The sequence below is a fragment of the Hibiscus syriacus genome, unplaced genomic scaffold (assembly GCF_006381635.1).
Source record: "Hibiscus syriacus cultivar Baekdansim isolate YM2019G1 unplaced genomic scaffold, ASM638163v2 tig00110819_pilon, whole genome shotgun sequence".
NCBI classification, from domain to species: domain Eukaryota; kingdom Viridiplantae; phylum Streptophyta; class Magnoliopsida; order Malvales; family Malvaceae; genus Hibiscus; species Hibiscus syriacus.
In genome coordinates this window covers 1,438,325-1,465,130 of record NW_024062875.1, presented here as the reverse complement: position 1 = coordinate 1,465,130, position 26,806 = coordinate 1,438,325, and the positions used below count along the sequence as shown (strand labels likewise).

The window sequence follows — 26,806 nt, the reverse complement described above, 5'->3', positions numbered from 1 at the left end:
CATCCGGATCGGTAGGAGGAAAACGGGCTCGCATGGCGGCCATCTCGTGTGTGAGTTCATTTATACGAGCGTTGGTTGATTCATTGTTTGCACGCATCTCCCGAAGAATCTCTAATTGTTGAGCTCCCATTGTGGATAAATGAGACTCTATAGAGGAAAAACGCGAGTCCATGGTAGCGTATCGGTAATCGAATGTCTCCATAAAGGATTGAAAATATGGAGGCATTTGATGCGTTTGTTGTGCTTGCTCCTCGGGCTGCTCTTCGGGCTGATCAGGTTCTTCTTCAACTTCATCAATATCCCTCATTAATTGTTCAAACTCGGGATCTTCGTCAGCTTCGGGTGGAGCTTGTGAAGAACTAGCTCCCGGAGTAGAAGAACGAACCCATTCACCGGTTTCTTTGTCCTTTACCCATCCCGCTCTCGTTAAGGAAAGAAGATTTATTTGTTTCTTAAGAGGAAAAACGGCATCTAGACTTACTCTAAGCCCGGCTTTGGAAAACAGATTACTCAAAAAGCAACCGTAAACTAGAGATGAACAGTGTTTCTTGTTAGGAACAAGATTTACGGTTTCAACAATTTCAGCAAAAATAATCTGAGGTAGGTTAATTTTAATACGGTTTTCGAAACAATGTAACCACCAAAGATCCAAAGCTCTAAGAGTAGAATAACGACCTCCGGATGGTCGAAACCACCAAGAAATCATTAGATGAAGAAAACGCTCATGTAGGTCTAAGACACTCGCACTATCTCTTCTTTTGTAACGAGAACCTAAAATTTGTTTTTCATTCGAGATACCATCATTATCTAATCCAAATGTATTGGCTATATATGCCGGGTCAATATATAAGAATTGTCCTAGGAGGTAGGAACGAATTCCTATAGTTTCTGTTTCAGCTTGGTTTTTAACACATACAGCATTAGAGTAGAATATACGAACAAGTTGATGGTAAACGATGGGTTCAAGATCAAATAGTTTATCAAATTTCCATTCTTGTAAAATGGGAAGATATTTAAAATCGATAGCTAACATAGCTTGACGAGAAGGAATACGTTCTTCCCGGATTTTGTAAGAATCGAAATATTGATAATACCAATATCGGTGATTTCTAGACCCAGGATGATTGAAACACGAATTTTGGATAGTCAAGTTAGGATCAGTGGGATTGGGATTAGAAATTGGAATAGAAGGAGGATTTTGAGGTGGATTTGGTTGACGACTAGAACGACTAGATGAAGACCTAGGACGTTTAGGATTTGACATGGTGAAGGAAATCGGAATAGATATAATAACCTGCAATTTTAAAACAAGTGTATGCAATTCAATTAATCCCAAAACTCAAATGAGTCCTCAATATTTCAAGATTCTCTAAAACAATCCTAATGGGCAAAGTTTTTGAAAAACTTTTGAAAAATATGGTTTTGAGAAACAATATATGTATAGTTTTTCATAATAACAATATAATTTGATCAAAACACAATAATTTGAAAAATAACATTTTTTTTTTATTTCGAAAATTTTAAAAAAAAATTTGAAAAATTCTTGTGTTTTTGATGAAATTAGTTGTAACATCTAGTTTCTAATCACTAAATAATCAATGCCCGATCACTATTTCAACCTAGAACTAATTGAAACTAATCCTATGTTCAAAAATAATGAAATAAAGAGTTTAGAAAAATTTACCTTGAAATATGAAGATTGAGGGGATTTAGTTGATGTTTGCACGATTTTAATGATTCCAACAGGTTTGGAAGATGATTTATGAAGCAAATTCCGATTAATATCGTTGATTTGAGGTAAAATGGAGATTTGAGGGGTTTAGAGGGTGAAAACGGCGGAAGAAATAATAAAATGAGGGTTTGGGATTTTGGGGTTTTCTGTTCGATTTTAACAGAACCCCAGGGGGGTATCGATTCCCCTGTGGGGGGAATCGGTTCCCCTTCAAAGGGGGAATCGGTTCCCTCAAGGGGGGAATCGATTCCCTCTGCACCAAAATGCTAAAATCCGAATTTTTAAGCACAAAATGCTAAATTAATCTTTTCTAGTGGTATTGGCAACTCATATATCAAACATTAATTATGTTCAAATAATTAAATTAATCTTTAATTGATTTTTGAACATAAAATTAATTTTCATTAAGAATCACAAACTCCCCCTAACTAATAGCAAGAATGCAATCAAAAAATATAAGCATTTTTCAAGATTTATTAAAAGTGCTAAAATTATTTTAAACACTAAGTGAAGATAGATTGGTCAAACCTAATTCTCTCCTAAGTGTCCAAAATCTTTCCTTGTCTAAGGGTTTTGTAAAGATATCCGCTAATTGGTGCAAAGTATCAACAAATTCTAGAACTACATCTTCCTTAGTGACATGGTCTCTAATGAAGTGATGTCTTATTTCAATGTGCTTAGTTCTAGAGTGTTGGATGGGATTTTTAGTGAGACAAATAGCACTAGTATTGTCACACTTGATAGGAATAGTACTTACTTCAATTCCATAATCAAAAAGTTGTTGTTTCATCCATAAAACTTGTGCACAACAACTACCAGCTGAAATGTATTCAGCTTCAGTGGTAGATAATGCAACACAATTTTGTTTCTTTGAAAACCAAGAAATCAGCATATTTCCAAGGAATTGGCAAGTACCGGAGGTGCTTTTCCTATCTAATTTGCATCCTCCATAATCCGCATCAGAAAAAGCATGCAAGCTAAAACTAGAGTCTCTAGGATACCAAAGTCCTAAACTAGGAGTGTCCTTAAGGTATCTAAAGATTCTCTTAACAGCTAGTAAATGTGATTCCTTAGGACATGATTGAAATCTAGCACATAAGCAAACACTAAACATAATGTCCGGTCTACTTGCAGTTAGATAAAGCAAAGAGCCAATCATTGACCTATATAATTTAACATCTACACATTTACCTCCTTCATCTAAGTCAAGTTTTGTTGAAGAGCTCATTGGAGTGTTATGAGGTTTCCCATTTTCCAGTCCAAACTTCTTGAGCATATCTTTGACGTACTTAGCTTGATTAATGAAGATGCCATCTTTTCTTTGCTTGATTTGGAGTCCCAAGAAAAATGAGAGCTCCCCCATCATGCTCATCTCAAATTCACTTTGCATTAGCTTAGAAAATTCTTGACAAAGAACATCATTAGTAGAACCAAATATTATATCATCAACATAAATTTGAACTACTAATAAATCTTTACCTTTTCTCTTTAAAAACAATGTAGTGTCAACCTTTCCTTTTAAAAAACCTTTTTCAATTAAAAAATTTGACAATCTTTCATACCAAGCTCTAGGAGCTTGTTTTAAACCATAAAGAGCTTTTGTCAATTTTAAAACATGATCCGGAAAATTTGAATCTTCAAAACCTGGAGGTTGTTCCACGTACACTTCTTCTTTTATAAAACCATTTAAAAATGCACTTTTAACATCCATTGATATAATTTAAATTCATTGAAACATGCAAATGCTAATAACATTCTAATTGCTTCCATCCTAGCTACGGGAGCGTTTGTTTCATCATAGTCTATGCCTTCTTCTTGAGTATAGCCTTGAGCAACAAGTCTAGCCTTGTTCCTTACTATATTACCACTTTCATCAAGTTTATTTCTAAAAACCCATCTAGTACCTACAGTAGATTTATCACTAGGCCTTTCAACTAATGTCCATACTTTACTTCTCTCAAATTGATTTAATTCTTCTTGCATAGCCATAATCCAATGTTCATCTTTTAATGCTTCTTTGATGTTCTTAGGCTCTATGCATGAAATAAATGCAACATAATTACAGATATTTCTAAGAGAAGATCGAGTAGTTACCCCTTTTGATAGATCACCTATAATTTCACCATCCTTGACATAGTTGTACTCTCTTGGAAAAGATACTTCCCTTTCTTCAATGGTTGGATTCTCGAGGGGATCATGAGTTTCCTCATCTTTGTTTCTTCCTTTGATGATGATTCTCCAACGTAATGTCTAACGTCATTTGCTTGTACAATACCTACATCATCATTAACAGAAGAATCCTTCCTCGGAAGGGGATTATCATCGAAAACAACATGTATAGACTCTTCTACAACTAAAGTTCTTTTATTAAATACACGATAAGCTTTAGAATTTAAGGAATAACCCAGAAAAATTCCTTCATCACTTTTAGCATCAAATTTACCAAGATTTTCTTTACCGTTGTTTAAAACAAAACATTTACATCCAAAAGGATGAAAATAGCTAATGTTAGGCTTTTTATTTTTGAGAATTTCATATGGAGTTTTCTTTAAAATTGGCCTAATCATTACTCGATTTACAACATAACAAGCGGTATTTGTGGCTTCCGCCCAAAATATTTTGGCAAATTATTTCACAAAGCATGGTTCTAGCCATTTCTTCTAAAGTTCGATTTTTCCTCTCAACAACTCCATTTTGTTGAGGGGTTCTAGGTGCTGAAAAATTGTGGCTAATACCGTTAGAATTACAAAACTCAATAAATCCAAGATTTTCAAATTCAGTTCCATGATCACTTCTAACACTAGTGATAGAGTAACCTTTTTCATTTTGGATTATTTTTGAAAATGTGATGAAATTTTCTAATGCTTCATCTTTAGTACTTAAGAATAGAACCCAAGTGTATCTAGAATAGTCATCTACCAAGACAAATGCATATTGTTTTCCTCCCAAGCTAGTAGTTCTAGTTGGCCCAAAAAGATCTAAATGGATCAATTGTAATACTCTACTAGTTGATACATCATTAATAGATTTAAAAGAAACTCGTTTTTGTTTTCCTTTAGCACAAGCATCACAGATTTTATCATTATCAAATTTAAGCTTAGGCAACCCTCGAACTAAATCACCTTGAATTAGCCGTTGCAAAACACTCATACTAGCATGACCTAGTCTCCTATGCCATAACCAACTATCATGCTCATCCTTAGCAACTAGGCATAAATTAGTCATATCAATAGAATCTAAATGCACCATGTAAATGTTTCCTATTCTATGACCAACAAGCATAATCCGATTAGATGCAATGTCAATGACTTTACAACCATTAATTTCAAATAAGACATTGAATCCTTTATCGCATAATTGACTAATACTCAATAGATTATGCTTTAATCCATTCACATATAAAACATTTTTAATTTGTATGGAAGAGGTATTACCTATTGTACCAATACCTTTAATGTGACCTTTTGAATTGTCTCCAAAAGTCACTTCTCCTCCATTTTTGGCGTTAAGCTCAATGAACCGGCTTTTGTCTCCGGTCATATGTCTTGAGCATCCACTATCAAGGTACCATGAGTTTGAATTTGTTTCCCGTGCCTTGTAGCAATGCTCCTTTCCCTACAAACATAGATTAATTTTTGATTTTTGGTACCCAAATTCTTTTGGGTCCATATTCATTAGTTTCCAAAATCCTAGTTCCCTTAGGTATCCATTTTTGTAGGATATCTTTATCTTTAGTAGTAATGAGTCCTTTAGGAACCCATATACTTCTAAATATTTTACCATTTAAGGTTCGTTGAGGATTTCTATGATTGTAGTTTCTAAAATCTTTTCTAACAAAGTTGGATTTTGAATTTTCTCCTTTTTCAAAACGTTTTGTTCCAACTTTTTCAAAAGAGATTTTAAGATCATCAATTTTCTTTTGATGATCATCATTGACCTTTGAAAGTAAATTTTGCAAATCTAAATTTTTCTTTTCAAACTCTTCTAGTTTGATTTGCAAATCTTTAATTTTACTTTCAAGATCATTGTTGGTTTTGGATATGAGTTTATTTTCATTTTTCAATTTTGAAACATCATTTTTATATTTTAAAAATAATTTCTCATAATCCGAAGCCAACCCATTATATTCCTCTAATAGCTCATCATAAGATAAATCATCAAAATCAGACGAGTTAGAGGTTACCTTAGAATCTTCCCCGAATGCCATCAAGCACAAGTTTGCTACTTCTTGTTCCTCTTCATCGGAACCTTCTTCATCGCTCCATATAGCCACATGAGCCTTGTGCTTATTCTTTGATTGACCCTTTTTCTTCAATTGTGGGCAATCATATTTGACATGCCCCGGCTTTTTGCATTCATAGCAAATGATTGGGTCCTTCTCTTTTGGTTCATTTTTGAGGCCTTCGTTTCGTTTGAATTTTCTTCCTTGGTAAGGTCTCATCATTTTTCTGAACCGTTTGGCAAACAATGCCATTTCCTCGTCATCATCATCATTAGAATCACTCTCATCTTTTGTGGATTTGAGAGCAACTCCAATGTTTTTCTTCTTCTCCTTCTCCTTTGGTGTCTCTTCAACTTTATCAAGGTCCACCTCATCTTCAAGCATCATCTCATGAGTGAGGAGTGAACCGATAAGTTCTTCAAGAGTTAAGGACGATAGGTCCTTAGACTCGATGATTGCCGTCTTCTTTGATTGCCATGATTTTGGGAGGGAGTAGACTAACTTCCTCACAAGCTTTTCATTTGAGATGATCTCTCCATATGATTTGAGACCATTGACAATCGTTGAAAATCTATCCGTCATAGCTTTGATGTCTTCATTTGGTTTCATCCTGAAATTTTCATAGCTATGCGTTAGAATACTAATTTTTGATTTCTTTACCTCATCTGTACCTTCATGTGTGACTTGAAGTTTGTCCCATATTTCTTTGGCGGTTGTACACGATGAAACTCTTCCGTATTCATCTGGTCCAAGAGCACAAAAAATAATATGGATGGCTTTGGAGTTGAGCTGGAACATTCTTGTCTCTCCTTCACTCCACAACCTTGGATGAGTGAGAGGTTTGATGTATCCTTCTTCTACAGCATTCCATGCTCCCATGTCACTTGCTTGAATGAAGTACATCATTCTATTCTTCCAATAGGCATAGTTAGCTCCATTGAAGAAAGGAGGCTTGTTGACGGGCATCGAATCAAGACCGGAGTCGAAGTTTGAAGTGGAGGCCATTGATGACTTTGTAATCGATGTAACTCTTCCCGGATCGACTCAAGAGGCGATTAAACCTTCAAATGAGTTAGGCTCTGATGCCAATTGTTGAGTTAATCGAATGACGAAATTGGCCAAGAGGGGGGTGAATTGGCAATAAAAATTTTGTGGAAGCTTTTGCAGAAAATTGAAAGCAATTGCACAGCGATTTACAGTGGTTCGACTTTCTCAAACAAAGTCTACGTCCACTACCTTAGCTATCCACACTAAGGATTTTCCAACAAATTCACTAATTTGTTCTTTCTTTTGAGGCCAAAGAGATAACCTTACAATTCCCTCAAGAGTATACCCCAACTCTTGAGAACACTCTTTTCTCAAAGAGAAGATTACAAATTTGCAAACTTACAAGAAAACCTCACAAGGTAAGATGTTTGCACAATTCTAGAACAAAGAAAAGAACACTCAAAGATGAATACAATTGAGCACAAAAAGTGTTCTTGAAAGCAAAATGAATATTGAATGAAAATGGGCTTGAAATGCTCAAACTTGAGGTTTGATGCTTTCTCTTTGATTCTCTCTTGATTCTAGTTGCTTGATGTTTCTTGTTATTGATCAATGGCTTCTAAGCTTGCTTAAATACACCTTGAATCACTTCTGAACGTTGGGGATAATTAGAGAAGATATTATAGCCGTTTTAGTGTGAAAACATTTAATAAAACAGCTTGGACAGTGGGGGGAATCGGTTCCCTATCATAGGGAATCGGTTCCCTAAGTGTAAAATTCAAATATTTCGACCGTTGAACAGGGGGGAATCGGTACCCCCTTGGGGGGAATCGGTTCCCTCCGAGCATTCTGGAAATCTCGGAGCCAAACCATTCAGGGGGGAATCGGTTCCTCCTATGGGGGGGAATCGGTTCCCTCTGAGTATTCTGGAATTTTTGGCTTTGAATTGGTTCGAAATACTTTGTAAAATATTTTGAAATTGTTTTATGATTAAAACTTAATTTTACACTTAAGTAAGGATCAAAAAATGATTTTTGAAATATTTGGAGTAATGTTTTGATATTCGAATAGTTATATCGAATATACTTAGAAAATCATTTGGAAAATCTTAAAATCCATTTAACTTAATTTGTTATATCGAAATATTAAAATGTTTCAACAAATTTTTCAAATCATTCAAACCATACCCAAAGTTAATTTTAGGTATTTAAATAATTTTTTATTAAAAATAAGTATATAATATTTTTAATATTATCATTTTAGGTGTCTAGACCGTAATCGATGTTAAAAAATTTAGTTAAGTTACATGTATCATATTCTGACAATTTTGAAAATTTTTATTTAAAATAAAAAACATAAAATATATTTTTAAGAAAAAACCAAAATTTTCTCAAATCATAAACAAATCCCGAAACTTTAAAACTCTAATTTTAATCACTTTCTCACGTCGGTCGCTGCCATTTGTTGTCGTAGTTGCCATCGACCGAACCTAACCCCGACTGCACCTCCACTCGACGGGCAGCCACCTGACGAACAATCACTGACGAATCTCAGGTCACGATTTAAATCCAACGACCACAAGGAAAAACACAACCTTTGTGTGACTCCACGTGGTCTGACAGTTCGATCAAAGACAAGGAAGAAGGCGACCAAGAAGGCATATGGCAATAGTGACGTCGACATCGATGGCAATCGATAATAGGGATAAATAAGGATTAGGGTTAGGGATTTGAGATTTTAGATAAATTAGGGTTTTTTTTATAAATATAATAAGTTTTTTTAATAATTTTTAAAAAAATAAGAGAACATGATATGTGTCACTCAAAAAAAAAATTTAAGACGATTACCGTTCAGGCACCTAAAATGATAACGTTTATATGAGAGACCTATTTTTAATAAAAAAATTCTTTAAACATATAAAATTTACTTTAAGTATACTTTAAACATTTATTTTACATTAAAGTCTATAATAAGAATAGGGGCTAACTAGTTCTGATCTAACAACTAAAAAGCTAAAAACGGACACTGTTGTTAATTTCGTTGCTTATTAACTTCCCATCTTCTCTTTACTCTAAAAAAATTCCGCAAGTCCCCAATCTCATTGGTTTTTCGCGTCAGTGCCATGGATCGAGTCCAGCTCCTCCTCGTAGGATTACCTCTTTTCCTCTTCGTCACCGATATCTTTAACCTCTTCACTCCTCCGCCGCCTAAACCGCCGTGCCACCACCATCATACCCCCTTACCCAAACCTCCATTCAATCCTGAAATCATAGATATTCCTTTACAGGTAAGTTTAATCATTGATCAATTATATTAATTTAATTTCTCATTTGATTTTTCCATTTTTTTCTTTCTTTCGAAGAAACCCAGCATTGGAGGAATCGGCTATGGCTGCACGGTGAATATCAATTTCTGCGCTTCATGCTCTTACAGGTTCTTCTTGATTTTCAATTTTTATAGTTTCCTTCCCTTTCTGTATCAAAGTCGATAATGTTTTTGGAGGAATTAAAAAAAGTATTCATGGAAATTTGCAGGGGAACTGCCGTGACAATGAAGAAGATGCTGGAAACCCAGTTCCCTGGAATTGATGTGATCCTTGATAATTATCCACCACCTTTGCCAAAGCGGTTGCTTTCCAAAGTGGTTCCAGTTTTCCAGTTTGGAGTTATAGGGATTGTAATGGCGGGTGAACAGATATTTCCTATGATCGGGATTATGACTCCGCCCCCATGGTATTATTCCTTGCGTGGAAATAGGTTTGGGTCCATTGCAACTGCTTGGCTTCTTGGCAATGTAATGCAGTCTTTTCTGCAAAGCTCTGGTGCTTTCGAGGTTTACTGCAATGGTGAATTGGTTAGTGACCTTTCTGCTATGTATATGTCTAGTGTACTGAGCATTTTAGAAACCAAAACCCAGTTTCTTATTGCTTAATTAATTTATGGAGTTGTTTTAGCTTTTTAGAAAACCTAAGATTCAATTCTGGTATCTATACAAGTTATGCTTCTCTTAATTTTTTGTTTGAAGACCCAAGTAGTGTTGAATCTCAACTCAATTTTTCAATTACATTTTAAGATGCAGGAATTGATGTTTCTAGCTGCTTACCTTCTTTCACTTTCTGAAATTAAAGGTTTTCTCTAAGCTGAAGGAGGGAAGGTTTCCGGGAGAGATCGAGTTAAAAGATCTCGTTGGCAAAACATTGGCTAATTCAAGAGTGACGTACAACCTTGGTGTAGTGTGGTCTTAGCTCAGTGGCTGGACTATATAACTGTTGGATTGAAAGCACTCGACCTTACCAGTTCAAGGTTTGATCTTCTCTTTGGTTATTACTTAGATTGCTGCAGTGAAAACATACAAAGATATTGGCTCAGGTTTTACGTCACTTTTGTATCTGAACTTTCATTGCACTTGTGGGAGCTGCTTTAATTTAATAAACGTTATCAGCTGAGAATCTCAGTGCCCGATAGTTTTCCAATTTGGCTAAATTTTAACCAAGTATTTTGTTTACAAAAAAATTCAATAGTATTATTTATGGAATAGGGTGCAAGTATTTGGATCAACTGAACAAAGTTAACTCTCTTACAAAGTTAGAATCTATAACCTGCTAATGTCACGACCAAACACAGAAGTAGTAAGCCAATTAATAACCACATAGAATCTGTTCCTCCAGCTAACGACCCGTGTTAGATATGCTGAGCGCCATATAAAGAAGCTGAAGAATCCTGCTAGAGATACCCCTTTTGCCTCCTATAAAATCAATCATAAATGTATCAAAAATCACCCAAACTAATTGCTTCCAAACATAAATAAATAAATAAATCACCTTGCTCTGTCTTAGGTCAACAAGAGCCTTGAATCTGCCAACAGTTGCCATGCTTCCTAGATGCTTGTACTCGAATGGATCCCCAAAGTCTAATTCTTTAGCACTGTTAGCATGTCCCCCGCCATTTTTACCAATTTTGTTCAGTAGGTTTGCCAAGTACTTTCCTTGTCGCTCTGCAACCTGTTCATGAAAGACATATTAGCTCCACGGTTTTTTAAGACTCAATTCTGTGCACCATCTTTTCTTAAAACCTAGTAAGAAAATTCACCGTATTGCTTTTGACCTCCAGTAGGCTAAATACATAACTTGGTATTTTATTATTAGACCTGGCCATTGCAACGAATTCGTCTGGTAACAGAGAGACAGGTTATTCTTGCTGGACACCCAAGTCTAGTTTCCATATAACTGGCTGACATTACCTTAGGCTTTACGATCACAGAAGAATGGAATCATAGCTTAGAAAAGGTGAGGAGTATATTCTCAACAGTTACCTGTGCTAAAGCGGGAAGAACTGGTTTACCAGTACTCTCCAGAAACCCACTGCAGTCACCTATTGAAAACACATCTTGCACTGTAGGAACTCGAAGCCACTCATCAATGCCAATCCTGTTAGTCATAAAATTTAAATCAACCCATAGTGAAGTAAAGCTTCACAAGGCAATGATACAAGGTAAACTAGGATCATTCCTTTTAGTTGTTACCATCAAAACCAAAATTGTTCACAATTTTACGAAGATTTTTTTAAGACTTCACTCTGATGTTGTTGCTTACCTTCCACCAGGAGATTTAGGAAGGCCTAGAGAGTTTACAAAAGGAGAAGGACCAACACCGGTTGACCATACTAGCAATCCATAAGGAACCTCTGAACCATCACTGAGGATTACATGTGCAGGTTTAACGTCCTTTACAATACCACGAACAAGACGAACTCCTGACTAAGAAAAACTACTAAATTAAACAAGAAAAAAATAATACCCCATAAAGTTTTTTTCCCTTTTTTTTCTAAAAAAAGGTCATATTTGCAGCAATCGGCACGTTTTCACCTTTGTTAACTGCTTAATTGCATAGATCCGGAGGCGATCATCAAATGAAGAGAGTATATCATTTGCCTGAAAAAACAAAAGAAGTATTCTATATTACAATTGGAAAATCACCACAAGAGAACAACTCCTGACAAGAGTTTTTGATTGGGAACTAACCTCAATCAGTGTTACATTGATATAGTCTTTTACATGTGTGTATCTTTGGTGAACATCCTTCCTAATAAAATCACTAAGTTCACCACTAAACTCAACCCCTGTAGGACCTCCTCCTACAACAACACAATGCAGCAATCGACGTTTCTCTTCTTCAGATATCCCTGCCTCAACACCAAACTAGTAAGCCATAATATCTATTCACACTTTTTAGTTACTTCGTTTTCACCATGAAAAAAAGAGAGGTAAAAACCACCAAAGTAATATATTTTTTTACCTGGCACATCGGAAAGCATCAAGTTCAGAAGTAGCTTCCTTCGAATTGCCTGAGCATGGTGAACCTCACGTAAAAAAACCGCATGTTCTTTTACGCCATTGATTCCGAAAGTAGATGCCTGAGCTCCTGATGCAATCACCAACTTATCATATGAAATCTTGAATTTCCACGGTTCCAATGTTTGAGCTCCTTCAGTAACAGTCTCACAATGCACCTTCAATGCCCAGCGAAAACGTTCCATGATTAAAGCCATTGAAAAAACTCATTTCCAACTAACAGTAATTATTTTAACCAATTTGCACATACCTCATGGCTGTCGGTATTCAAAGCAGTACAATTGGCAAGAAAGAAAAAGGAGCCGGGTGCTGTAGAAACGGAGGGTTGAATCCTGGCAATGGGTTCAGCGACGGACCTGAACTCGAGAGTCCCAACACAAGTTGAAGCCAAGAGGGGAGTAAACACCATGTGATTTCTAGGTGAAACGCAAACGATGTCGTACAGCTCGGGATCCAACCCTTTCATTAGCCTGCAACCAGCCCAACCCGAGCCTAACACCACCACCCTTGGTTTCTCATCTGCCTTGGTGGGTCCAAGACCTAGAGGCTCAGCCACAACTGGGGGTTGGTTGGCGGCGGTGCTGAAATGGGATAAAGAAGTTAGTATAAGATTTGTGGTGTTGTGGCTCTTAGCTTTGGTAGCTGTCGAGATTTTGATAAAATTTCTAAACCAGAGCATGGCTGGTTACGTATCGTTCACAAAAGAAAAAGAATGTTAAAAGACTTTTGGGATATTAGAGATGGTTTTTAGGTCCAAAGATTGTGGATATTCTTTATTTTCTGCGGAATTTATATGCCTCGTAGTAGATTGATTTTTGTTGGATCAGTAACTGACGTGGTAGACAAAGCTGATGGGTTTATGCCATGTGTCCGATTTCAGAACTCATGTTCACCAGCAAAAGACAATACTCATTGGCTACACTTATCTTTATGAAAAGAAAAACGCATAATGCAAAAAATACTCATGTTGACTCCATTTTTTTAATCAGGATTTTCTTCTAAACTGCTGTCATCACTTTTAACTGCTAAAATGGTGCTGCCTAAAGAACTGTTAGGCACTCTATGAATGTGTCTCGAGGTTTCTACATGGTAGCTTCCGACCATTGCCAATCTGAGTAACGATGGCAAGCTAAATGGGAATTAAAATAAGATAACAAAAACAACTTGTATCAAATCTCACGATTACAAAAGCTAAACAAATGCTAGCATCAGGATAAATTAATGCGTAAATTAGAAAGAGTTGTTAACCTAGTGCATAAACTGCAAGGGAAAATGACAATAAACCTCAGAAAGTATCACAGATGCTCGAAGATTTGAATATGACCGCATAGTATGGTTTTTTAGAAATTCAGAGACGAACCCAAAGATATTATTTTGGTTTAAAATGAAACTGATTATTTAATTAAATGTTAGAGAAATTTGTTAATATTATGTCAAAAAAAAACGATTTTTTGGTTTTTTATGAAGATAAATTACACCGTTAAGTCATCAACCTATTGTTTCTTTCTTATTTTAGCACCAATTTTGTTGTGGAAATTTTTTTTAATGATTTTATTTGAACCGATAAGATAGTGACATATGTCAATCATCAAGGTTTTAATTTTATCGGTCAAACCACTTAACTATTTAAATGATGTCAATAAAGTTGCATGCAGTTAACATTTAACGAAAGAGTCGACATGATATTTAATAAAATTAATATAATTATATATTTAATCTTCATTACTTACACATTCTATCAATTCAATCTTAATTTTAATTTAATTCAAAAAAATTTACCATTCAATCAAATGATGATATAGTCTAAAAATAAAAGCGGCACATCTCAATAAAGCTATTGTTAAATATAATTCATTTTATTATTTTTCAGTTAACTTTTTTTCTACTCATATAACTTATGCATTCACTTTCTAATTTCCACCTATTTTTTATTTCTTGAATTTCTTTTCTTCTTCAAAAGATTTAACCTCACCTTTTTTTAGTAAGAAATGTGTTTATTATCTTAAGTTTATCTTTAAAAAAGTCGGACAACCTCAATAAAACGAAGAATAAAATGTTAGTATTAAACATCATTTTTTTAAAACCACATCTTAATCACAAAAATTCTAAGAGACATTTGTCGACCAATTTTCCGTTTGTAAAAAAAAATCCATGGCTGCCAAAGATGTACGGATAACCTCATCTGCCATACAAAGACACTTCACCGATTACCACATTTAAAGCAGCATATTTCATAACAATTAATACCACATCAGACCCGGCGGTGACACAAATGATTCGGCAAACGAAAACAACACACAGCGCCAACGATCACAACTCACAAGGGATCGACACGTCCCACGACAATTCCAAAAGGGTCCTACCCGGTTACCCACACATTAAATTCACGACAAGGCACCATCTCCTCTCTCTATATATACCGTCTCTCATTCACCTCTTCTTAACCCAGAAAAAAAAATCAATACATAATACGATTACAATCATGCTGCTTGAAATGAGCAAGGTCGGATCCTACCCTCCTGTGTTTCGCCAACTGAACAGCATTGTTCTTCCTCAACCCAAGAGCTACTCCATTGAAGACACCCAAGATTCAGTTCCCGTTCCCATGGTTGATCTTCAATGTCTTACCCTGCATAAGCTCGATGAAACTTGTAAGAATTGGGGTATTTTTCGTTTGGTTAACCATGGGATTCCTTCAACCCTTTTGACCAAACTTCAACGCCATGCCAACATGCCGTTTTCTTTGTCCTTTGAGTCCAAGCAAGCTTTGATCACTAACCCTATGTCTTATTTCTGGGGTACGCCTGCCTTAACCTCATCTGGGACTGCCCTAAACGGCGCGTCCTCGAATTTGAACTGGTTGGAAGATTTCAATGTTCCACAAAGTCAACTCCCACAGCTTCAATCTCAGGATCCCTTGCTTCATTGTTTCAGGTACTGTTTCATTTTGTTTTTATATATTTTTTGTTTCCTTTTGGTTGGCGTTTTTAGATTTTGTGTTGCTTTTGGGTGGCCAATAATCACAATGAGACCAACTGATCCTTTTTTATTTCGAAAAATGACGATTGCAGCGTCAGTATCAATAACTTTTTTAAGACACTAACAAAAAAAATAGGTTAAAACAATAATCAACTAATGCCGGAATATAATATTTATTATATATTTTTCGGTATGTATTTAAACTCTGAAAATTTTGTAAAATATTATATTTTCTTTTATAATGGAGAGCGCCTAATAAACTATTTTAATCTAATTTTTGGAATTAATGCATGACTAGTCAGCTGTGGCATCCAAAAGCCAAATGCAGAAAGGCACAAGAATGACTTCCTAACAGCATTTGATAGATATATTTCACGAGTGAGCAGTGCCCGAGCCTTTCCGTGAATAGAAAATTATTAATATTCTTTGCCATCACATATATAAACAAAATCATGGATCTGCATATTTTCCCCCGTTCTCCAAATGGCTTTGATGGTCGATCAAAGCACAGTAAAACTTACCAAATTGTCACCACTTTGCTTAACCAGATATTTTTTTCTTCAACTATCTTTTCCATTAGGCTTTTGTTGGAAGAATATGGAAGGCACCTTTCAATAATTGCCACAACCTTGTTTGAATCAATGGCCAAGAATCTCGATCGATCCAAGTCCATGTTAAAAGAATCCACTGGATTTGTTCGGGTTTACCGGTATCCGCCGCTCCTCTCCATTGCCGGTGAGGCTCAGGGCATGATCCCACACACGGACAGCTCGTTGCTGTCGATAGTGAACCAAGACCATGTTGGAGGACTCGAAATTTTCAAGGACAATAAATAGCTCCTGGTTAACCCAATTCCAAACACCCTCATAGTCCATATTGGGGACATGATGCAGGTCTAGAAAACCTTAATTCAACTTCCATTTATATATATATAACGCTGAAATCTTACATATTTATTTTTTTGGGATTAAAATGTTTCGAGTTTAGGCAATAAGCGATGACGAATACACGAGTGTGAAGGGCAGGGTGAGAGGGAAGACGCAGGAGGAGCGGCTCTCTTTCTGTTACTTTGTATTCCTAGCCGAAGACAGTGATCCACAGCTCAAAAATACAAACCTTTTACTTACAAAGATTTCCAAGAACAAGTGCAAAAAGACTCCACGGCTAGGATGGCAAACGGGCGGATCGAGTGCGGATACCTCCTCCCCCATCCTCATACACACTTAATATTTTCAAATCCATTACCCTCCTACCACCCATGTTAGGTTAAATTTTTCAAATCCACACCCGTCCACGCGGATACATTCTTAAATTCATCATCACACTCACTACCCAACTAGAGACATACCCGATTAGACCCGCCTGACAGCAACCTTAAGTTATACATAAACAACAAACATAAAACAAACACGTCCATTAAGAAACATAATAAAATAAACCAGGATTATCTGAGTTAAATACTAATATAGACCTTAAAGTAATAAAACACTATAATAAAAAACATAATTAAAGCCTAGAAACATAAATGATAAACACATAATATTTTTGTTCTTTGGCATACATAAATGACAAACCCTAAAATTATATCTAAATTCATAATGGTACAAAATTTAATGGGTATTTAGTGGGCGGGCCGATGTGAGGCAGGAGGATGCGGGGCAGGTAAGGTCTCAAACCCATCACTCGCCCACTACCCGCGACGAGTAGTAATTCCTTTACCATCCCCACTACCTACTAAAATTATATTCATCCCCACCCCAATTGGAACGGATACGGTACGGAATCCACGAAATTATAGTCGTTTACCATCCCTAACCAAGGCTCTATATACGAAGTTGGCCTCCAAAGGTTCAAACTTTAATGCTACTTAAACCATAATTGTATTAAATCTTGAGTCTGCCACTTTATATTTGTACTTTATTGTAGTAATTCCTTTCAATATGGAAAGTGTGTTATTTTCTTTTCATTGTTTTGGATATAAAAAACGGGGTTATTTCAATTGACCCCCACAGCTCTGCCTATGTGAAGACCCCATTAAAACATATCTTTGTGTATCTTACTTAGATTGGGCGCTTTCTGAAGAGAAAAACCGCTGTCCATAAAATTTACTTTATTATAAGCGTAAATATTTGATTCAATTATGTCAAATTGACTAAAATTTTTAGTTAAAATGATTGGTTACCTTTTATCATCTTAAGATTACTTTAATTTTTTGAATCGAACCGAGTAAAATACAATTTGAATCAAGTCGAATATATTTTTAATTTAAATTAAGAAATATGTCAAAATAAAACCTTGTTTATGTTGAAAAAAAGAATAGATCTGCATCAGAAAAAACTCTATTCTTTATTTGTGACTATAAAAATGAGCACTAAATATGGTGATGTGAAAAAATTTAATTGAGAAAAATCGTGGGACTCTAGTCCAGTGTAAACTCGTCTTCTACTATCAAGTATGATTATAAAGATATTTCATTTAATATGAATAGTTTACAAAGTCTCTCAACAAATTGTCGGAACAAATATTATAGAAATGTCGACTCTCTATCTCTCACTCGGAGGATTACTCTTTCTGTCACTCACATACTTTGATTCACCCCTTTAGAGTTGTCTCAAAGTCACATATTTATGATAGAACAATGAGATAAACTAAAAGTCGTCATACATAGTCGGTAGACAAATCCATCATACGTGAAAGTATCTTGGAACTACAACTTCAATAAATGTCATACATAAATGTAGGTTGATATATCCACCAAACATGTGATACACCTCTTTGATTCCAATCAAGGAGGGATCCACCCAATAAATCTTTCCTTTCCTGACTTAATTGAGAGGAATAAGTAAATTAATGCATTGATAATATTCATCCAACTTCTTAATTGGAATGACGTTTACCATTATATCATTCAAATTTTGATCGGTGTGAACTTTATTCAAATCAAATAGATTTTCTTTTAACATATCTTTTATTCAACGACATCAAGTAAAAATAAAGTTAACTAAATGCTTTCTTATATTTTGTTTACTTATGTATGATGCAAATAACTTTAAGGGTGGAGTCCATTTGATTCCATTTCTAAATACTTACAAACAATTTGTTGCAAGTAAAAGAGTGATAATGAAAAAAGAGTTATGGGAAAAGAAAGTGTGCTTTCTCTTTTGGATGCCTAACGAGAAACTCTGTTTAGGCCCACTTTTGGGGGGGCCTATATCATGAAACTACACCTACTACTTGTCGTCTCAAAAGAGTGTCCCATTTTTCCTCCTTTATTTTTTTTGGCATAATACCAAAAAAAACATAGTAAAATTTCTTAATTCGAACTAAGGTTGAAAGACTATTATTCACATTGTCATATCAAAATTATATATTTTGGAGACACAAAACTAGTTTTCGATTTGATGAACCCATGTGAATTTTGTGTCAGTTTTATTGTTGCCTTTCATGAATGATTAAACAAACCCACTTCGTATATCCTTGTCCTATAACCGATTAAAAGCAACTATGTCTGGGGTTATGGATTTAAATTCTGACATTTGCGAATGAAATAAATTGGGTTGGAAGGATCACCTTCGTCTTTATAGTACTCGTTTTAGATTAATCGATTAATAAATCAGATATCGATGATCATACCAAAAAAAATGAACTCAAGTTTATATGAATCCACTTCCTGACCAAACTGTCTTTCACCAATTGGTTTTGTACCCACAATAAACTCAGATTTATATGAAGTAAAAATATATGAAAATAGTTCACCCTTTTATAATTAGTATAAATTTGCGAAGAAAAACTGAAAATTGATACTATTATTTTGGATTGTTATTAACTGGCAGTATAGATTTGAGGTTATGGTGTGTGGGTTTGCAAGAAATATTTAGTATCGCATTATTTTGGGATCAAATTGACCCTTGAACTTATAAGTTGTTATAAATAAAGTTTGATGACCAGTTTGATCAAATTTCTTAGGTTTAAGGGAGAGCTTTCTGAAAATTTAAATATCATCATCTAATTGGATGAAAAATATGCATTCATGGAGGATTGAATCCTAAATTTAAAGTGGCCCAAGCCACGGGATCAAATGCTTCAATTGAATCACTAATTACAACAAATTTTATTTACTTATAATATTGTTAATGGTAGAAAAAAAATCATTCAAATGAGATTTCGAACCTAAGCCAATTATAAAATATAATAAACCCTAAATTAATTAAACAAACATAATATTATTTTACAATTAAATATGTTATATATATTTTAAACCGTAATTTATATATATTCAAAATAAAATATTTTTATAACATTAAATACGATTTAATATATATATATATATATATTCACGATGTATTTAGAATTCATAATTCCCCTCTCAATAATATTTCTTCCGTATATAAATTAAAACATAATTACAAATAATTTAGAATTCAAATTATAAATTGGGATATTTTATCAGGTATGTAGTATATCAACTTTATTTGGAAGATATCTTCAAGTTTAATCAAAATTTAAAGCTCAAGTTATATATAAATATTAAATTAGTTTATTTTTTAAAATAATATGAGATAATTAAAAAATAATATATGTATAAAATTTTCTTAAATAATTAATAACGCATACACTATGATAGAGACAAAGCTTTGTTGTGGCCCAAAGAGGTCCCGACCCCGTAAAAATTTTATATATTTGCTAGATTTTAGTGTAATACTTTAGTTCATGTAAAAATAAGTATTCAAATTAAAAATACAAGAATTTGGTAAATATTTAATCAAATAGGGCTAGACTATAGAAGGATGATCCCATGTTTTCAAAAAAAAATGGTCTAATAACAATTTATGTGGTTGTAAGTTTAAATATTAGACAAAGTAGACACTGTCTTCTGAATTTTGAATTTAAATACCTAATAATCTATTGTAAATATCTTAGCCTCTGCCAATATTTAATTATGGCTCTGTCCCTGCAATAGGGGTGAGCAAAACTCGATTCGAATCGAAAAAACTCAATTTAACTTTGAGTTGTAATTTCATAAACTCGACTTGACTCAAAAAAACATTCAAGTTCAAATTGAGTTATAAAATACAACTCGAATAACTCAATTTTTTTAGTAATTAGTGAATTTATTTTTTAAGTTTGAGTGGTATCTCTCAATTATATATAACATATGTATATCATATATGAAAAAAATATGATAAAATATATATGTATTTTATATGGTTATAAAAAACCATTTAAATTGAAATCAAATACTATTATAAATATTTACAATTAAATATAAACAAAATTTTGAAAATTCGACCCGACTTAAAAAAAATCAAATCAATTTTGAGTTATAAAATAAGACTCGTCAACTCGAATAACTTGAAAATTTTTACTCGATTTGATCGAATGCTCACCCCTAGAGTACACACCTTGTAGGCATAACTACTCGAACATAAGACCTCTAAGAACAACATCTCCAAACCAATGTTTAAGAAATAAGTTTAATTTATTTATTAAAGTTTATCTTCAAAGTATGAAATCTTGATAAAAATTAGACACAACTATGTTTAGTAGATAATCGGCCCAACTTGCTTTGAAGAAATAAAAACACTTTGGGTGCTCAACACTTTGGATGCACTAACTTTTCAACTATTCTTATCTTAGTTTTTAAAATTTAAAAATTCTTAATTTAATAATTGAACTTAACCCATTAACACTTCTAGTTACTATCCTTTTTAACCACTTAATTAAATAAAAAATATTTTTATTCCTCATAAAAACCAATAGTTTGATTTAGATCGTTTTATCACATTTTTTAAATTTTGATATTTTCAAAAAATATAATTTTATCTCAACCCTTCAACACAAACTTTATACTTTTTGCTCCTAAAGTGATAATCAATGAGCTTTGACTGGACAAAGTTGAAGGTGAAAACGGTTGCTCATAAGAACTGACAGATTGAAAAAGTTTTTAATGGGAAAATCACTTGATCCACACAAAAGGAAGAAAAGTATCCTAAAAAATTAGTTCCAAACAGGGTTTTAATGCCCGCAAAATAGCGGTAGTGTTGCCTTATGATATATCTGTTATACCCGCAATAATGTCCTCTACGACCGCAATCGCGGTAAACGATACATGACCGAAAACGCGACCGCGACCGCGATTTGAATCCAACTAGTGAATGCAAAAGAATGATGAATTGTTCTATGCATGTAGATGAAGCAAAGCAAAGAACATTTTGCTTTTCTAAAAGATTTGCCCTTCTTTCATGCAATTCACACACACCTACATTGCTTTTGTTAATGGCATTCTTCTCCTTTTTCCAAATAATCAAACAGCATCCTACTCAAGTCTCAAAATCATAAATGAGTTTTGGGAAATAAAATTATAATTAGACCCCATGAAAATGGAACAAGATAAACTTGCAGACAAGGAAGGGTCTCCTATTCCAATAACAGAAGCTCAAGACATGTTTAAAAAGGGTCTAAATGAAGCAACGCATCCACCTCCAACACTGCATTTAAGCTCATCTTCCCTTCACATGCAAAATAACTCCCCTGAACAACAAAACCCTCACTTTCTTTTACACGCTATTACTGTATTTCAAGACTCTGCACAATGCCACTTCTTTCATGTCTGCCCTTTGTTTTGCTTTCCTTGTTTCAGTTTCAGACAGGTTTCTCGGCTCTGATAGCGAGCTTGAAGAACCACCACTCACCACAACATCGGAACCCAATGTTCCAAACCAACCAAACCACCTGCTCATTGTTTGCCGGCACTTGGGTTCGCGATGATAGATACCCCTTATACCAATCTTCCAACTGCCCAATCATTGATGCAGAATTCAACTGCCAAATGAACGGGAGACCCGACTCTGATTACCTCAAATATCGATGGCAGCCTCTCAACTGTGTGCTCCCGAGGTTCAACGGACTCGTGTTTTTATCCAAAATGAGAGGGAAACACGTAATGTTCGTCGGTGATTCTCTGGGAAGGAACCAATGGGAATCTTTGATTTGTATGATCTCAGCTTCTGCACCCGAAATGCAGACTCAGATGGCCAAAGGAGATCCTCTCTCCACCATCAACTTCATTGTAAGTCATTTGTTAATGTTCGAAAGCAACATAAATACACATTCTTTCAATTGGATAACTGTTTCTAATGATAAAAAAAATGCAGGACTATGGTTTATCGATATCATTTTATAGAGCTCCATACTTGGTAGAAATAGACGTGATCGGAGGGAGAAGAATTCTCAAGTTAGATGACATATATGCAAACGGAAATGCCTGGACGACCGCGGACTTGCTGGTGTTCAACACAGGCCATTGGTGGAGCCATAAAGGATCCCTTCAAGGGTGGGATTTGATTGAAACAGGGGGAAAGTATTACAAGGACATTGATCGTTTGGTTGCATTGGAGAAAGGGTTGAGAACATGGGCTGATTGGGTCGACACCAATGTCGACGTAACTAAAACCAGAGTCTTTTTCCAATCCATTTCCCCCACGCATTACGAGTAAGTCCCTTGATATGTTCAATATATGATCTGTGACGTAAATTATATTAGTCTTTGATGAAATACTTTCGGATAGTCCTAGTGAATGGAATGCGGAAGCAACCGCGATCGTGACCAAAAACTGTTACGGAGAGACGTCACCGATGGCGGGAACGACCTACCCCGGCACGTACCCTGACCAGATGAGAGTGGTGGATGAAGTCATTAGAGAAATGCACGTCCCTACATATTTGTTGGACATAACCATGCTCTCTGAGCTTAGGAAAGATGGGCACCCTTCGGTTTACAGTGGTGATTTAAACCCTGCTCAGAGGGCTAACCCAGACGTCTCTGCTGATTGTAGCCATTGGTGCCTCCCTGGATTGCCTGACACTTGGAATGAACTGTTTTATACTGTCTTGTTCTATTGAGTTGTATGGTTTTACTTCATTGCATAATTAATAACATGTACTAATTTTGATTAGAAAAGGGTGCAAAACTGCATTTTTCTCTGTATTTATAGTTTCTCTCAACTCCTTTTACTCATGGTTATTGTTGATGTTTTCGATACCAGAATTTGTTTCCGTGTTTATGAAGGCGAAAGAAAAAATGTCGACTTAATTGATATGATACTAATATTTTGAGGGCAAGATTTCTGTAGAGGGGAAGAACTGAAGCTTTTGCACATTACACCAACAACAACAGGGAAGATTCCCATTAATGATCAACTTGCACTACAAAATATTTGATGACACACACAGAAAGCATAATAAACAACAAGTTGGTGATAACAAAGATGATCCGACGGTCACGGAATCTTTTACTTCTCGTAAACATCACCTATATTATACAACAAGAAGTTCCAAACTTCGATGGACATGCTAAAGATCCTACTCCCTTATTTAAAGTCAACACATTTTGATTCCTTCAAGAAGGCATGAACTAAATTTGTACGGCGACACCAGGAATTTCCATCATCCGCGGTATACTATCGATAACCTTGGATGGCTTGTTGTTGAGAGAAGTCTCAGTGTCGTACGCTGAGAGATGAACCCCCAAGGCAGCCCGGCCTGAAGGGTCGAGGTTGTTTTTCCAGGCAGCGTCCCACTCAACAGCTTTAGCAGTGCTGCAAGCCACACTAGCTCCTCCAGGGACAGTCAATCTAGCCGAGTTCTGTTAGACCAAGCAAAGGAATATGATCAGTGATCACTTTAGTAAATCATTGCGTAAACGTGTTCGAAACTGCAGAATTCTGGAAGTTACCTGAGGGAAGAACCTCTCGAAAATCGTTCTATAGTAATATGCTTCTTTTGTAGTAGGTGTGTTGTGAGGGAAGATGTAAGAAGCATTGAACATCATCTTATCAGTCACCTGAAAGATTATAATTGTCAAATTATAAACCATATGCTAAGCAAAAGCATATATAAGAGAGAACACATTGGAAAGATATTTACATGTCGTGCAGCATGGGCTTTGAGTCCATCTATCCAACTATAACCGACACCGTCACTAAACTGTTCCTTTTGTCTGTAGAGGATATGCTGCAGGACATCATATAGGACATGTTAGTTTAGCTTTATAGTTGACAAAGGTCAAAGACAACAAATGAAATGATGTTAGAATGTTTTAAGACCTTTGGCAGATAGGGATGTTTTTCGTCATCAAAGGCTCTTCTTAGAACCCATTTCTCGATGCGCCCTTCGTCTTTCTTGATCTGATTCATAAATAAAGGTATTCTTCATAAATCTGTAAATCTCAGTCTTGAATAAGGAAAAAAAATGTTTGCATACATACCATCTTCGCTTCAGGGTCTATAGACATCGCAACGTTGATAAATTCTTTGTCTAAGAAGGGGACTCGAGCCTCTAATCCCCACGCAGATGTTGCTTTGTTAGCTCTCAGGCAATCATATTGGTGAAGGGCCTTGATCTGCAGGGAAAATATAGCATCGGAACAGTGCGTATTTCGCTATATCCTTATGTTCCAACTCCCCTACTCATAAAGTGCCAAATAAGACGATGTTACCTTGTGGCATGTTTCGCGGTGGAACTCATCCTTGCTTGGTGCCTTGTGGAAGTACAAATATCCACCAAAGATCTCATCAGAGCCTTCACCGGAAATAACCATCTTCACTCCTAGTGACTTGATCTTCCTTGACATCAGAAACATAGGAGTGCTTGCCCTGATAGTGGTGACATCGTAAGTTTCGACGTGGTAGATGACGTCTTCAATGGCATCAATTCCATCCTGCCACATTGAAGAGTAATTTAGCTTGTTATAGGATTGTTAGACCCCAAATTCTTGAATAGAAAATGTTAATAAAATATCGAGTCAATACTTGAACAGTAAAATGAAACTCGTGATGGACAGTGCCCAGATAGTCTGCAACCTCCTTTGCCGCCTTCAAATCTGGTGAACCCTGCAGAGAAATCGACAATGAAGTTTTAAGAAGCTTTGAAGCTATACTTCAAGGTTTCATCGTATACTTTTAAGACTTACCTCTAGGCCAACACAAAAAGAATGGAGCTGAGCTCCCCACTGTTTGGCAGCCTTGGTGTCGGCCAAATACCGAGCGGTGATCGAAGCAACCAATGAAGAATCAAGGCCCCCAGATAGCAAAACTCCGAAAGGCACATCGGTCATCAGTCTTTTGGTCACAGCCTGTAAGCATATTCGATACTACCCGTAAGCCAAACTAACAGAAAAAAAGTAAGTATCAAGTGTTTCTTGGACCGCAAATCATCGATCTTACGTTTTCAAATGCACGTCGAAGAACTAGGGGATCATATGGAACCGATGGAATGGCCTCAGAGAACCAAGGTGGGTTGTACCACCTCCTAAATCCTCCTGATTTGCTAGAGTACAAGTGACCAGGGGGAAAGCATTCAAAATGTTCGCAGTCGTCGTTCAACCCTTTCAATTCGGACGATATCCAAACCGAACCTGATTACACAAAGTCGACAAGGGATTAGCAAAAGCCAGTTTCAAGTTCAACCCAAGTTACTTGCAACTGAGAAAATGCAAGATCTTATATACCGTCAAGTCCCCAGCCAATATAGAGGGACGTGACACCGACAGCATCGTGAGCAACGATAAAGCTGTTGTCCCGAGTGTCCAGCAACACAAATGAGAAGATTCCATCCAGCATGTCGACAAAATCTTCCCCGTGCTCCTCGTACTATCATATAGATTAAGTTTAATAAACAATTTTTACACTAACTAGAACAATAATTTGCCATGGAGACTTACCAGATGGGCAATAACATCACAGTCACTGCCAGTCCTGAACTTGTGGTTCACCAACTTCTTCCTCAGTTCTTCATGGTTGTAAATCTCTCCATTCACCTAGTTTTCACAACATAAATTGATCTTAAATGTTTGAAAAGTTAATTAGTGATCATAAAGGCAACAATTGGAGGATAGAGAAGCTTACAGTGACTGCAACAGTCTTGTCTTCGTTAAAGAGAGGTTGGTCACCCGAAGCAGGATCGATGATGGCAAGGCGTTGATGGGCCAAGTAGCAGTCTCCATGTTGGTGGAGGCCACTCCAATCAGGGCCGCGGTGCTTCAGCCTGTTCACAATATTACTAACTATTTCAGCTCCCTGTTTCTCTTAATCAATTTCTCCAATTAATTGTTTAATTATAGCCCAAACCCCACGTGGATTATCACTAATTAAGTTTCATCATAACCATGTCTTTTAGCTAAAAGAAAACACCCCATCCCAAAACTAAGAAAGTAGAAAAGAGAGAAAAAGAAAGAAAGAAGATTTGCCTGCGGGAAAGTTCCAACACTCGAACTCTTTTAGCCTGAGAATCATCGGAACAACCCAAAACTGCTAAAATCCCACACATTTTCTTTTGATTCTTGCTTTCTTTTCAAAAAGAAGTAGAGCAAGAAGAAGAAAGGGTTTTTATTACAGGGAAACTAAAACAGGGGAAGGAAACACGTTGCTGTGTTTTGAAATATCATGGAAGTCCCAAACGCAACGTATTTATAGCTGCAAAACTTCGGGGGTACCTTTCAAACGGCGATGTTTCGTCGCTTCCAGGGCCCACCTCTCAAG

General features: G+C 35.7%; 4 protein-coding genes and 1 pseudogene across 5 annotated transcripts; 3 read left to right on the top strand and 2 right to left on the bottom strand.

Annotated features, from left to right (window-relative positions):
* Positions 1-8,966: 8,966 nt before the first annotated feature.
* Positions 8,967-12,149, top strand: LOC120142232 (selT-like protein). Of its 2 annotated transcripts, XR_005517827.1 has the most exons (5): positions 8,967-9,228; positions 9,304-9,374; positions 9,476-9,794; positions 10,069-10,243; positions 12,065-12,149. XR_005517827.1 is itself a non-coding variant. In XM_039156980.1 (4 exons), the coding sequence occupies exons 1-4, from the start codon at positions 9,064-9,066 to the stop codon at positions 10,183-10,185; spliced, it is 672 nt and encodes a 223-aa protein (XP_039012911.1). In that variant the 5' UTR covers positions 8,968-9,063; the 3' UTR covers positions 10,186-10,447. The 2 variants fall into 2 exon arrangements, 1 of the variants encoding a protein (XP_039012911.1); XM_039156980.1 differs by lacking the exon at positions 12,065-12,149 and having other exon boundaries at positions 8,968-9,228; positions 10,069-10,447.
* Positions 10,384-13,039, bottom strand: LOC120142231 (internal alternative NAD(P)H-ubiquinone oxidoreductase A1, mitochondrial-like). Its single transcript, XM_039156979.1, has 8 exons — positions 12,541-13,039; positions 12,235-12,448; positions 11,961-12,121; positions 11,805-11,870; positions 11,533-11,696; positions 11,253-11,367; positions 10,762-10,941; positions 10,384-10,685 (listed from the first exon to the last, which is right to left on the bottom strand). Exons 1-8 carry the CDS (start codon positions 12,967-12,969, stop codon positions 10,533-10,535), a joined length of 1,482 nt encoding a protein of 493 aa, XP_039012910.1. The 5' UTR covers positions 12,970-13,039; the 3' UTR covers positions 10,384-10,532.
* Positions 13,040-14,745: 1,706 nt separating this feature from the next.
* LOC120142114 lies at positions 14,746-16,534 on the top strand (annotated as a pseudogene).
* A 5,275-nt stretch (positions 16,535-21,809) lies between these two features.
* Positions 21,810-23,292, top strand: LOC120142181 (protein PMR5-like). Its single transcript, XM_039156922.1, has 3 exons — positions 21,810-22,338; positions 22,424-22,761; positions 22,838-23,292. The coding sequence occupies exons 1-3, from the start codon at positions 21,862-21,864 to the stop codon at positions 23,169-23,171; spliced, it is 1,149 nt and encodes a 382-aa protein (XP_039012853.1). The 5' UTR covers positions 21,810-21,861; the 3' UTR covers positions 23,172-23,292.
* A 126-nt stretch (positions 23,293-23,418) lies between these two features.
* Positions 23,419-26,638, bottom strand: LOC120142213 (asparagine synthetase [glutamine-hydrolyzing] 1-like). The gene is made up of 13 exons (XM_039156962.1): positions 26,515-26,638; positions 26,174-26,312; positions 25,990-26,085; positions 25,777-25,918; positions 25,493-25,683; positions 25,240-25,401; positions 25,079-25,159; positions 24,766-24,987; positions 24,535-24,669; positions 24,374-24,454; positions 24,195-24,281; positions 24,004-24,111; positions 23,419-23,913 (listed from the first exon to the last, which is right to left on the bottom strand). Exons 1-13 carry the CDS (start codon positions 26,592-26,594, stop codon positions 23,683-23,685), a joined length of 1,755 nt encoding a protein of 584 aa, XP_039012893.1. The 5' UTR covers positions 26,595-26,638; the 3' UTR covers positions 23,419-23,682.
* Between the last annotated feature and the right edge of the window lie 168 nt (positions 26,639-26,806).

Coding starts and splice junctions, on each gene's coding strand:
- LOC120142232 (XM_039156980.1), top strand. CDS start 9,064: ATGGATCGAGTCCAGCTCCTCCTCGTAGGATTACCTCTTTTCCTCTTC. Junction 9,375..9,475: donor TGCGCTTCATGCTCTTACAG/GTTCTTCTTGAT, acceptor GGAAATTTGCAG/GGGAACTGCCGTGACAATGA. Junction 9,795..10,068: donor TTTACTGCAATGGTGAATTG/GTTAGTGACCTT, acceptor CTGAAATTAAAG/GTTTTCTCTAAGCTGAAGGA.
- LOC120142181 (XM_039156922.1), top strand. CDS start 21,862: ATGCCACTTCTTTCATGTCTGCCCTTTGTTTTGCTTTCCTTGTTTCAG. Junction 22,339..22,423: donor TCTCCACCATCAACTTCATT/GTAAGTCATTTG, acceptor AAAAAAATGCAG/GACTATGGTTTATCGATATC. Junction 22,762..22,837: donor ATTTCCCCCACGCATTACGA/GTAAGTCCCTTG, acceptor ACTTTCGGATAG/TCCTAGTGAATGGAATGCGG.
- LOC120142213 (XM_039156962.1), bottom strand. CDS start 26,594: ATGTGTGGGATTTTAGCAGTTTTGGGTTGTTCCGATGATTCTCAGGCT. Junction 26,313..26,514: donor GTGTTGGAACTTTCCCGCAG/GCAAATCTTCTT, acceptor TATTGTGAACAG/GCTGAAGCACCGCGGCCCTG. Junction 24,455..24,534: donor TAGACCCTGAAGCGAAGATG/GTATGTATGCAA, acceptor TTTATGAATCAG/ATCAAGAAAGACGAAGGGCG.
- LOC120142231 (XM_039156979.1), bottom strand. CDS start 12,969: ATGCTCTGGTTTAGAAATTTTATCAAAATCTCGACAGCTACCAAAGCT. Junction 12,122..12,234: donor GATGCTTTCCGATGTGCCAG/GTAAAAAAATAT, acceptor GTGTTGAGGCAG/GGATATCTGAAGAAGAGAAA. Junction 11,697..11,804: donor CAATTAAGCAGTTAACAAAG/GTGAAAACGTGC, acceptor AGTTTTTCTTAG/TCAGGAGTTCGTCTTGTTCG.